The sequence below is a fragment of the Natator depressus genome, chromosome 1 (genome assembly GCF_965152275.1).
Source record: "Natator depressus isolate rNatDep1 chromosome 1, rNatDep2.hap1, whole genome shotgun sequence".
In the NCBI taxonomy this organism is placed as follows: Eukaryota; Metazoa; Chordata; order Testudines; family Cheloniidae; genus Natator; species Natator depressus.
This window is the reverse complement of record NC_134234.1, coordinates 330,257,316-330,270,648: the sequence shown is the minus strand read 5'-3', so window position 1 is coordinate 330,270,648 and position 13,333 is coordinate 330,257,316. Positions and strand designations below refer to the sequence as shown.

The following is a 13,333-nucleotide window of genomic DNA, read 5'->3' as shown; positions in this document are numbered from 1 at the left end:
ACATCCTGCGATCCCCATTATCACTTTAAAAATGTTTTCAACCCTCATGGGCGCGCAAACCTTGAAACACAAATGATGAAGGTTAAAAACAAAACAAACAAAAAACACAAGGCAAATAAAATGAACGAAATATCTGCTGTTTTTTAAAGTCTAATGATTTTTAAATCAATCTCTTGATTTGTTTTGTTTTGGGGTGGGCTTATTCTGGAGCCTGATTCAAGGTTTTTGTGTGCTTGGGGTTAGCAATGACGGTAGAATGTCAGAGAGAGTCAGGCCAGCTCCAGTGAGTTGCCTGTAAATGGTATATACCCTGGGCCAAATTCTGCTCTCTGTTACACTGACATAAATCTTGATTAACTCTGTTGATGGCAGTGGAGTTGATTTGGATTTACACCAGAGTAATGGAAAATAGAATGTTCCTGCTGATTTATTTTTTCATTCCAGTGTTTCTCTCTCCTCCTTTTTGGCAGTCTCTCGCTGTTCCCTTTTCATTGTATCCAGCTCTACTTCATTTTTCACCTTACTGTTTCGTTAGTGTTTTCCTTTCTCCCTACCATCTGCCCTTTTTTTCATAGACTCTCTCCTAAGTGCAGTGCAAGCCCAAGAACAGTGGGGTCGTAGTCGATCTTTCTAACTCACAATGATCAAGTGGGTTTAAAATCAGACACAGTGAGTTCACCCAGCACTATTACGGACTCTGTAAAACTGATATTACTGAGTTAATCTCTTTATGTGCCTTTTGATACATCATCTATAGGAGGAGAATCCTCTTGATTTAAAGGCTCTCAATGTCCTCTTTTCACTGCCATGAACACCAATTATAAATATTACTTTGAAAATACCAAGATTGCTTGACAGTCTGCCAAATAATCAGGAGTTTCAATACGTACACCAATTTGCTGCATTCTTATAACATAATGTCAAGGGCAAACATGCCATATCATATTTAACAGTAAAAAGGGTTGGGGTTTGCTCAACAGACATTCCTCCACTTTATAAATGTTACCTCTACATTTTTTTTAATGTGGAAAATTGAAGAGGAGAGAGCAGCTGCAAACCATTCCTTATTCCTAAAATCAAATCAAAATTAAACAATAGGCTTAGATGTTGGATTATGCGATAGAGCATAAATAATATACCAGGACCACCCTGTTAATACTACAGTCACTGGCCCAACATCCATTGACTTCCCTGGAGGTAAAATTCACCCTTGGTGCAGAGAAGCAACCTATGCATACCTTAAGTCCCATTTAAGCTTTCAGAATAGTGCTTAAATGGAGTTTTTAGACTTGGTGGTGGCCCTCTGTGCACAGTGAATTACAATCTTCCTGGATAAAAGTCATCTACTGGCAAGTAGCAGAGAATATTTGCTGGTATGTGTTTCTGGAAGCAGGTATTTTGTTATTTCTGATTTTTTTTCCACATCTGCATAAACCAATTCAGTTGCTCTGGAGTTTTCTTTATTTTTGTTGTTAGGCAGGTGATAAGATATGTCGTCTTTTCTATTAAAGTCAGAAGCAAATGTCAATGAATAGTTACACTGACATTCACTCATTAATTTTTCAGCATCCATCATTTATCTCAACTATGGAGATGTCCCTGAAGCAGGTAATTCACACACTTGTTTAATTCACATGAATAGTTTGGTATTTTGAGCATTTAGTTCGTTGCTTTGCTGGTGACATCTGTTGCTTATTGGCCAAACTTTCAAAGGCTGCCACTTAAGCTGCATCTGGAAAGCATAGTGTGAACTAGTTTGCCTGGAAAATTGACATTTGCTCACAAATAGTAGTTTGAATGCATAAACTGGTAATTACTCATGGATACAAATCCTTAGTCATGTGGATGTGGGATTTGTTAATGAAGTTAGTACACATCATACATATTTTCCAGACACAACAAAAATTGGACTCTGTGTAATCTATCAATTCAACAAGACATTATTATTATTATTATTTTATTATTGGGTATAGTAGCAGTATTACAAGCAGCACCGTTAGGGATCCCAAATAGGGATCAGGGCCCCCCGGTGCCAGGCATTGTATGTACGCATAGTACGAGGCGGTCCCCAATCTGTCAGTTTACAGTCTAACCACACAAGTCACAAAAGGTGGGAGAAAGGAAGTTTTATTATTCCCCTTTTTAAATAAGGAACTGAGGCACAGAGTGGTAAAGTTATTTGCCCAGGTCATCCAGATATCACGAATTCCAGGTCAGTGTCTTAGCTTAAAGCCAGAAGGGACCATCAAACCATCTAGTCTGACCTCCTGTATGTTACAGGCCACCAACACCACCCGGTACCCGCACACTAAACCCAACAACTGAAATTAGAACAAAGTATTACGGCCCACAGGAAACTGAACTGTTATGTGCTACAGGCAGAGAACAGGTGAGAGACTGAGGTGCACAGTACCTGAGGTCCCTGCAATGGCAGGGAAATGATTAGATGAGATATACCCAGGTAATCCTAGCAAGTGACCTTCACCCACATGCTGCAGAGAAAGACAAAAAACCCCAAGGTCACTGCAAATCTGACCTGGGGAAAAATGCCTTTGCAACCTTGTGTGTGACAATCAGTTAGACCCTTTGAGCAAGAATCAGCCAGCCAAGCACCTGAGAGAGAGAATACTCAATGTCACCTCATAGCCCTGGCTCACCTTATCCCATCTGCAGCAAGGGCCATCCCTGATGCTTCAGAGGAAGGAGATACAAAATACATTGGAGGGGAAAAAATCGCTTCCTGACCTGTGCCGGTGACCACTGAAACCCTGAAGCATGAGCTTTTAGGAACATAAGACATAAACCAGAACTGAGCCCCATGACTGTCTTCCTCTATCAAATTATTAGTAAAGTTACTTTTGTTGTGGATTGCTGCAGATTATTGATACTGTAAATTTATGCCGACATGCTAGATCCTTGTCCTTCCAGTTCCATAGCCCCTTTCCACCATCATATCATCTGCAATGGATGGAGACTGGCCAGCGCACACAGTGCCCTGAGAAACATTTTACAATGAATGTGAAATTCTCTCCCGTTCAATACAATCTGGGCTAAGGTTGAACGATTGCGAGGGTGGTATTGAGAAAAAGAACATTTAAAATAATTGCTTGAAGAATGCTTCTAATTCATTCACCTTCTCTGATTTGCAGCAACAATTGTACATTGGTTCCAGAGATGGATTGGTTCAGCTCTCTCTGCACAGATGTCACACGTATGGGAAGGCTTGTGCAGACTGCTGCCTTGCCAGAGACCCATACTGCGCTTGGGATGGAAACTCATGTTCCAGATATGCACCAACTTCTAAAAGGTAAGAATACGTATAGAGTTCCTATGGAAAATCCATCCACTCATGTTCTCTACATTAAGGGCTTCAGAGGTTCCCATTTTGTTTCTAGGCCTGCGAAAACAAGTTGCACTTTTTCACCATGTTGTTTAGGTAAATTGTAGACATAACTTTGTCCATGTTTTGTTGGGAGTGCTAAGAAAACAGTGCAGCACTTTAATATGAATAGCGATAACTGCGCTAGGGCATCTAACGTAACAAGATCACCGTACTTATTGTTATGCTATGTCCTTTAAGATACCAAGTTATGAGGCTAAGGACTAGATTGTGGCCACCTCTGCATGAGTGTACAAAGGAGGGAAGTGATTCATGGAGCCTCCCGTACTTGTGCCTCTGCCAGGCACAATCACAATGGGGAGTGTGACTCTCCCATGATATCCTTGGGTGATAGGAAGCAGCAGGAACTGAAAGGATGAGCTGCTGCTGTCTAAGCTAAAAGACACAGGTCTCATGGCTCAAGTGTTTTAGAGTTTACAAACCTCTATCCATGGACTAGCGAAGAACAAAGAGCCATAGTGTACTGGTATAGGTTACACAAGTGCTTTGCTGGGCTAATACCAGCTGCAGTACCAGCCTCCCAAAAGAGAAAGGACCATGGGAGCCATATCTGAACTCTCCCTGAACACGCACACATGCGCGCGCGTACACACACACACACACAAAGATTTTTTTGGCTGAAACTGAGTTTTTTGGCATATAAACTAATCGTCTGAAAAATGTTGCCCAGCTTACAATAAGGGCCCATGGTTGCTGATCTGTGATGAGAGTTTTGCTTCCTTAAGGACTGCAGTACTGGGCCTAAACGATGAAATGAACTATTGTAGTTAATGAGTTGCGGGTTATTGTGTTATTCATTGTGCAACCATGTACATTTTCCCCTAAGCCAAAGCAAACTAGAATAAATTCAGAGAAATGTAAATGAGAAGAGAAATATAAAAGCTAAGATTCAATGAACAAATTATGCACCCATGGGGGTTGCTGAAGGCTGCAGTTCTTTCTTTCCACTGCATGCGGAGACGGAGAACGAGGGCTCAATTTTTTATAGAGCTCCCTGGCTTGGTGGATAGGTCAAAGCTTTGTGGGTGTGAGGCTCCAGAAGAAGGGGTTGATGTTTTGCTTTGTGCATCTTCCGTAGGTCAGTTACTTGGGTATTTTCCTTTAGCTCAGTCTAGCTACCTAGCACACTGTGCTCCCAGCATATTTAAGTCTCTTCCCCAAATGGACATATCAGCACCAGGAGCTAGCTCTTTCACTTAGACAGTGCAGTGCTTTGCACTTGTAAGGTCCTATTGCCATCTCTGACACTGGCTTTCAGTGTGTCCTTGAGGAAGTCACTTTGACTCTCCTAGCCTCAGTTTCCCCATCTGAAGAATGAAAATAATTAGATTTATCCTTTTGAGATCTATGGATGAAAGTTCTTAAGAGCTAAGTATTATCAATACTATTTTAATGAAACCTAAAAACAGTCACAGAGAGGTTAAGAGGAGAATAACATGAGGGGGGAAGGAGTCCAGGAGAGCTGGCTGTATTTTAAAGAATCCTTATTGAGGTTACAGGGACAAACCATCCCAATGTGTAGAAAGAATAGTAAATATGGCAGGCGACCGGCGTGGCTTAACAGTGAAATCCTTGCTGATCTTAAACACAAAAAAGAAGCTTACAAGAAGTGGAAGATTGGACAAATGACCAAGCAGGAGTATAAAAATATTGCTCAAGCATGCAGGAGTGAAATCAGGAAGGCCAAATAACACTTGGAGTTGCAGCTAGCAAGAGATGTTAAGAGTAACAAGAAGGGTTTCTTCAGGTATGTTAGCAACAAGAAGAAAGTCATGGAAAGTGTGGGCCCCTTACTGAATGAGGGCGGCAACCTAGTGACAGAGGATGTGGAAAAAGCTAATGTACTCAATGCTTTTTTTGCCTCTGTCTTCACGAACAAGGTCAGCTCCCAGACTACTGCACTGGGCAGCACAGCATGGGGAGGAGGTGACCAGCCCTCTGTGGAGAAAGAAGTGGTTCAGGACTATTTAGAAAAGCGGGACGAGCACAAGTGCATGGAGCTGGATGCGCTGCATCCAAGAGTGCTAAAGGAGTTGGCGGATGTGATTGCAGAGCCATTGGCCATTATCTTTGAAAACTCATGGCGATCGGGGGAGGTCCCGGATGGCTGGAAAAAGGCTAATGTAGTGCCCATCCTTAAAAAAGGGAAGGAGGAGTATCCTGGGAACTACAGACCCGTCAGCCTCACCTCAGTCCCTGGAAAAATCATGGAGCAGGTCCTCAAGGAATCAATTCTGAAGCACTTAGAGGAGAGGAAAGTGATCAGGAACAGTCAGCATGGATTCACCAAGGGCAACTCATGCCTGACTAATCTAATTGCCTTCTATGACGAGACAACTGGCTCTGTGGATGAGGGGAAAGCAGTGGATGTGTTATTCCTTGACTTTAGCAAAGCTTTTGGCACGGTCTCCCACAGTATTCTTGCCAGCAAGTTAAAGAAGTATGGGCTGGATGAATGGACTATAAGGTGGATAGAAAGCTGCCTAGATTGTCGGGCTCAATGGGTAGTGATCAATGGCTCCATGTCTAGTTGGCAGCCAGTATCAAGCAGAGTGCCCCAAGGGTCGGTCCTGGGGCCGGTTTTGTTCAATATCTTCATTAATGTTCTGGAGGATGGCATGGATTGTACCCTCAGCAAGTTTGCAGATGACACTAAACTGGGAGGAGAGGTAGATACGCTGGAGGGTAGGGATAGGATACAGAGGGACCTAGACAAATTACAGGATTGGGCCAAAAGACAGGTGATGAGGTTCAACAAGGACAAGTGCAGAGTCCTGCACTTAGGACGGAAGAATCCCATGCACCGCTACAGACTAGGGACCGAATGGCTAGGCAGCAGTTCTGCAGAAAAGGACCTAGGGGTTACAGTGGACAAGAAGCTGGATATGAGTCAACAGTGTGTTCTTGTTGCCAAGAAGGCCAATGGCATTTTGGGCTGTATAAGTAGGGGCCTGCCAGCAGATCATGGGACGTGATCGTTCCCCTCTATTCGACATTGGGGAAGCCTCATCTGGAGTACTGTGTCCAGTTTTGGGCCCCACACTACAAGAAGGATGTGAAAAAATTGGAAAGCTTGCAGCGGAGGGCAACAAAAATGATTAGGGGACTGGAACACATGACTTATGAGGAGAGGCTGAGGGAACTGGGATTGTTTAGTCTGCAGAAGAGAAGAATGAGGGGGGATTTGATAGCTGCTTTCAACTACCTGAAAGGGGGTTCCAAAGGGGATGGATCTAGACTGTTCTCAGTGGTAGCAGATGACAGAACAAGGAATAAGGGTCTCAAGTTGCAGTGGGGGAGGTTTAGGTTGGATATTAGGAAAAACGTTTTCACTAGGAGGGTGGTGAAGCACTGGAATTAGTTACCTAGGGAGGTGGTGGAATCTCCTTCCCTAGAAGTTTTTAAGGTCAGGCTTGACAAAGCCCTGGCTGGGATGATTTAGTCGGGGATCAGTCCTGCTTTGAGCAGGGGGTTGGACTAGATGACCTCCTGAGGTTCCTTCCAACCCTGATATTCTATGATTCTAAGTAATTCACCCAAAGATCACTAAACAAGTTAAATAGCAGAACTGGGAAAAGAATCCAGGAATCTTGACTCCCAGGCCCCCGCTCTGTTCATCTCTACATAAAGTTCCCCAAACCGTACTCTGTAGCTGCTGTTCTCAAAACTGTTCCATCTGAAGCAGGACCTACACTTTTCCAGCATTGCTTGTTTTAGAAAATTCAGTCACTGACATTACACTGTGTTGGCCTTGAATTGGGTCAGGAATGTGGTCTGTTGAACCTCGTAGGTTTACATGACGTAGGGTGTTGAGGGTTCTGATGGTCTCCAAGATGATCTGGCCCACTAGATCACAGCATCTGTTCTGCCTTTGGATCTGGCAGAGCTCCTGTAGCTGCAGGGGGTTGGACTAGATGACCTCCAGAGGTCCCTTCCAACTCTGATATTCTGTGATTCTATGATTTGGAAGCCATCTCTGCCACTGGGTTGCACTCACCCTCTTTTAGGCAGATTTCTCTCCCCACAGTGATTTTCTTAAATCATTGGCCTGTCTCTTTGTGCCATTTGTACAAATCTCTCTGTGCCACAAGCCACTTGAGAGTGAGGCTGGATTTACTTAGGGCTGTAATTGCCAACAATAGGGCAGGAGTGCTGCAGACCCATATCGGCCAAGCTCCTCTGCATTTTGTTACTGAATTCCGGCAATTATGCCTCAAGTGTTACAAATTTTAATGCTCTTGTTATAGGCGAGCCAGGAGACAAGATGTCAAATACGGAGACCCAGTCGCTCAGTGCTGGGATGTGGAAGAAAGTAAGTATTTGCGCCTCTTCCTCTAACAAGAAGAGTACGGTCAGTGTGTCTGTCTGTTTACTACGCTCTTTGGAACTAGGCCTGTGGAGATATCCGGGCAGCTAATGCCCAGGCAGTTAGAATCCCCAAATACTCTCCATTCGGGCCTCAGTCAGCAGTTAGACTCACTGCGTGATGGAAACTTAAAAGAAGTAAGTGGCGAAAACAACTCTCCCCCGCCCCCCACTCCATGGGGGAGAGACACCAGCAGAAACCTGCATGAAGGGAGAAATAAGGCAATTGACGTGAATACCCCATACCCGACCATGAGTGAGATGCCAGGACCTCCACTCCCTTGCAGAGTATCTGGAGAGAGATCCAAGTAAGAAAACCTCTGAGGAAGCAGGAAATGCTCCTTCTTCCTCCCCTAATACATACACACACTTGACAAAAGTCCCAACCTCTGTTCCAGCTGCCAAACCCTCCAGTTCCCCCTCCCTGCAGCTACTTAAACACCCCCCTTATTACAAGAGCCTTCCCCTTCCCTCAACAAGAAATCCCCCTCTCCCAGCTGCCAAAAGTCTGGCTCACTCCCTTGACAACTGCTGCAGTTCACTTACAGTGTGTACTGTCAATGCTAAATCCTGCGGTTATGCTACAATTTCTGTGGCAGCGTAAAATAAATGAAAAACTTTCAAAACCAAAGTTTGAGTTAGTCTGGGGTTTTTACATTGAATTATTAAAATGAACAGCCCAGTCACAACACTATTGGTAGTATTGCTGAGTTTAATTTTTGAGCTAGTAGAAGCCGTTCCCTTTGATCAATCTCCGATTATTTTCACGTCACTGTGATGCTGGAAGCCTACTGCAGAACTCAGCGAATGTCATGGCAAAAATTAGGGCTGTCTGCCATGAGATCAAAGACCAGTCTGGTGCACGGTATACTGGGCTCTCACTGTGCATATATATCGCAGGGATCATTAAAAAGTCAGGGTGAAATCCTGGTTCCATTGAAGTTAATGGCCGACTCCCATTGATTTCAATGGGGCTGGGATTGCACTCTCACGATTCACCCACAATGACTACATAGTGGTATCTGAGATATGCCACAGAGCTTAGGGTTACTGTAGGGTTGCCAGCCCGACTGCTGCTGTCAGGTATCTCTTTGTAGAGAAATGGTTATTAAAGTAATTGTCTTTGATGAACAAATACAAAATTACTAAAATGTTGCACTAATATGAACTCAATACTGAGCCCCAATATGGTGGCAAAAATGGAATGTATGGCTAGCTTTAGCAGCTAGTTGGGTATTTCCCCTGGTGCTGTAAAACAGGTTCAGATGGCCTTGTGCCACCCCACTTCCAGCCCCTGGCAGATTAATACTAATGACTATTAATAATAGATAATAATTATATAATGATAGCACCTCCCAGCTCCAATTGAGTCTGGGGCCCTGTTGTGCCAGACACTGCACCAACAGAGTACAAAAGGCAATCCCTGCTCTGAAGATCTTGCAATCTAAATACACAAGACAGACAAAGGCTGGGAGGGGAAACAAAGGCACAGAGAGATGGAGTGACTTTTCCAAGGTCATTGGCAGAGTCAAGACAAGAAGCCAAATCTCCTTACTTCTAGTTCAGTGCCCTATCTGAAACATACTGAGATCAGCAGTAACTGCCTAGTAGATGGCCACTAAAAGGGAGTGATTTAAAGTAGCCTTGAGGCTGCTCTAAAGTATGCAGGTTGGTAAAGCAGTCCCTAGTGGCTCTCAGAATTGGTGAAACTACAACCAGCACTTATGGCTACCCCACCTCTACTCTGCTCAGTCTTCACTGGGTGCACAGAGGATGGAGCAGAGGAAAAATATAGGTAAAATATGTAATTCACTAGCAGTGACTGTCTCTCTTTAAATTCAAGTAAGTCAGTGGTACAGATTTTATTAACCTCTCTAAAGAACAGTTGCACTGGAGGAAAGTTAGCAGCTGCCTCTAAATCCTAGCAGTTACATTTTAAGCTAAAAGTTAAGTTTCCTTTTGCTTATTTTATAATTCACTTGCTCCTATAGCATCTGTTCTGAATCAGTCTATTCTCCCATTGCTTTAAAAATCAGGTCAGGGTTAATCTTCTGTACCATGTTTGCTTTCCAGGCATTAGTCATGAAACTGCTGATGAAAAGGTGATTTTTGGCATTGAATTTAATTCAACTTTTCTGGAATGCATTCCTAAGTCCCAGCAAGCCTCGATTAGGTGGTATATTCAACGCTCTGGAGAAGAACATCGAGAAGAGGTAAGTTATAGGCAACAAGGCAAGCTTCTTCAGTGGAGAATTCAGCCGAGTATTCAAAGGCAGGAGTTACTGGGATTAGTAGATGTTTTCTTTTTCCTTGCTTCACTTTAGGTATCATGTAGCGTTCTGGTATCACCATTTGGGGCATAGAGAGGGTGGGAGAGAGGCCATTTGCACTGTACTACAGGCAGATTTATTTTATTTATTCTACTCATTAAAAAAATCCAAACCCTAACCTTTGCTCTAAGCACTCTTGGGTGCATTTTAAAAAGACAGACTACTCCAGTAACACCCTTTCCCCCAATAATTAACACATGGAATAACTCAGCAGCCGAAACCACATTCAGAATCTTCTGCTCTCTATAAGTTTTCATATCACCCTAGTATCTGAGAACCTTTCAATTAAGTGTGGTGATGAACATCTCTCATGTGAAGTGGATTCTTTCTCTCCTCCTGTCCCTAGGAGGAGAACTGTATGTACAGTGGAGTGTTTTTTATTATGATTGTGTTGGGTTTCGGATTTTTTAAAAATATTTATGCTCCTCTGTGTTTAAATTGGAGAAGGCAGGTGGAAGAAGTGTCCCTTGCACTTGAAATTGAAAGTGGGGTCGTTTCCAATGGTCTTTAGTTCCTGGGGGAGTTAATTCTATCGTCTGGGACCAGCACCCGAGATATCTCCTGCCTTACAATCTTTATAATTTCCCACGGAGTCCTCTCACAGCTAGTGAAAAACCAATGGGCATTAGAGCATGTCATGAAGGTCAACAGATTGGAACTGGTTTGGACTGACTTTCAAACCTAAGGACCCCTCACAGAGAATGCCTTTTGTCCTCAGACAAGCCATTTTCCATCTCAGGCCACTCCCTACCACCTGTGTAGTCATCATAACTGTAGTGGTAGAGAAAAGGGGGAGGTAAGTTGGTTGAAGGTTTTAGATGTGCTTTATTGTTCAATGTCCATCCCAGTCTTTAGTTAGTTATGCCTTTGGATCTGAACCAGATTGAATTGTTTTTTCTTTCAAGCTCAAGCAGAGTTTAAATATCAGAGTCCTACAGGAACTATTAAATATGCACCATCGTTTATGGCTCAGCCTTCCATTGATTGTGGGCGCTAGCAACTCTCCCCATTGACTGTGATGGCAAGATTTCTCTCTTTCTTCCTAAGGGCCAAGAAAGTCTAGCCATGGCTGATTCTTGTGAGATGATAGCCTTGTATGGGGCTACGGTGTCTATTGCAGAGGACCTTGAGCACCATCTGGGCTCTTTGGGGAAAGTCACCATGTTGGAGACCACATGAGGGCTATGACACCAGCAGTGGGCCATGGAGAGTAGTGATGGGTGCTAACCTTGGGAGTCAGAAAATCTGCTTTATGTGCAAGTAGCTCAGGCTGCAGCTGCTTTTCCACCACATGAACTGGAGGAACAGGACTGTCTGCAGGCCCTGGCTTTGGGGTACTTTTGTTGTACCAATCCCTACATACTCAAGCTTGGCAAAGTGAACTTCACCACTGAGCATGAGCGCATAACAAATGTATTTATATATCTAGCACATCTCATGCCCCAGGCTTAATGCCTTAGGTAAAGTTATAGTGGTTTAAAACAGTATCTTTGACTTCCATCAATACCACGTACTTGAAAAATTATATTGTATTCTTATCAGCAGGCCTGCTGGTATGTCTGGAGAATGGCCAAAGAACACGAATAAACACAGGTGGCTAAACTGAAAACTGTACTACGCATGGCTTGGAAGACCTATATTAATCTCTCCAGAAATATTGTAATTCTTGCCCTAATTGTTTTATTTTTGACTCTCTTGTGCAAGAAGCTGTATTCCTTACCTCACTAGTGGTCCACTTCAGAAAAGCACTTACATATATGATTACATCCAATCCAATTTATGAAAACAATTGAGCAGTTATTTAAGTCCTGTTGTTTTAAAAGGGATTTAAGTACATGCTTAAACTTAGGCACATGCTCTAGAGTGTTCCAGAACAGGAAACTTTGATTGGTGGTTCGATGAGCCACAGTCATTATAAAAACAACCTTTCACCTCTGTAATACCTAACCAAGTTTCTCAAAAGGATTTACAAATGTTAATTAACCAAATATTACATCTGAAGATGGTATATTTAATAATGATAATGTTTAATGCCTCTTAGATCTGAAAGTGCTTTGCAAAGTTGGTTGAGCATTTTCATCTTCATTTTTCATGTTGGGACATTGAGATACAACAGGGTTGGTGGATTCCTATAGAAAATCCAAAGATAGAGAGATATAAAGTTGAAGTTTTTTTTAATGCACTTTAGTTTGACCAAAATACCATATGTAACAGAAATAGGGTAGCTGTATATAACATGTAGCCTGATCTTTGCTCAGTCAATACCTTACCATAACTTTTTCTATTACAGTTCTATATTCTGCTCTCTCTTCCTGCATTATATTTCTCGAATAACACTGTATGTTATTTTAGTGCATGTCTTAAAGGTATAACTTATTGTGATGACGATACCATGCTTTGCGAATGACTCAGTGCACCTGGAACTTAAGTTACAGACTTTTAGTTAGAGTGGTGTAGCTGGAATGTTTCAGCAGATCTTTAAACCTCACTTTACAAATAGATGGTTACGCTTTGTCCATGACATGCAATACAGCTTCCTGAGGGGAGAGAAAGGGCAAAATCCAGACTAGATTGGGAGCCTTTGGCCCAGCAGGATGTCTCCTGCATTTCACCTTTGAGGTCATGGTTCAGAATCCTACTTTCAGTCAGAATGGCCTATGGGAGGGGACAGGATCTCCTGTGGTACAGGAGCTGTCACCAGGTCATTCTGCTGCCAGGGGGAGTGCGTTTCCCTGCGGTTTGGTGGGTCATGAGTCAATTATCTGGTGCTTTTGTATTTAGTGTTGCTCACGCAATTGATCATGTTTATTCCCATATTTGGAAGGTTAGTCACTGACTTGTGGGAGAACAGTTTTGTGACTTGGATTAATAAAAAATCCTGTATATCATTTGTTCGTAAAGCTGTAACGTGCTGAATTTCCTGTAGCTTAAGCTCGGCTGTTTGTTTATTCCTTTTTAAATTCCTATGTGTTGTGTAATGTACATAATAGGTGTCAGGGCCAGAAAAAGCAAACCCAGGGTTCCCTGCAAAGCTACTAACGCTGGCCGCCTATAGTTTTAGACAATATTCGGCTGGCCCCAACCCAGAGTCTCCTGTGGCCACAGGTTTGCCAGGCTGTCATGTACCCTTCCATGGGACAGAGCAAGCCATATGGTTTGAAACAACGGCCTATGCCCTGATATGGTTTAACTCCTTGCATGATGTGGGGGATGGAAGATAAACCACTGGGGAGCCTCA

The 13,333-nt window shown here is 43.1% G+C and overlaps 1 protein-coding gene across 3 annotated transcripts in view; it reads left to right on the top strand.

The window, feature by feature from the left end:
• The window catches only part of SEMA3D (semaphorin 3D), a 188,814-nt gene that overhangs the window by 159,663 nt on the left and 15,818 nt on the right, over positions 1-13,333 (top strand). For all 3 annotated transcript variants that reach the window (XM_074942568.1, XM_074942569.1, XM_074942570.1), the window contains exons 14-17: positions 1,567-1,608; positions 3,150-3,307; positions 7,648-7,712; positions 9,839-9,978. In XM_074942568.1, coding sequence (XP_074798669.1) covers positions 1,567-1,608; positions 3,150-3,307; positions 7,648-7,712; positions 9,839-9,978 — 405 coding nt within the window. The remainder of the gene's footprint in view (positions 1-1,566; positions 1,609-3,149; positions 3,308-7,647; positions 7,713-9,838; positions 9,979-13,333) is intronic.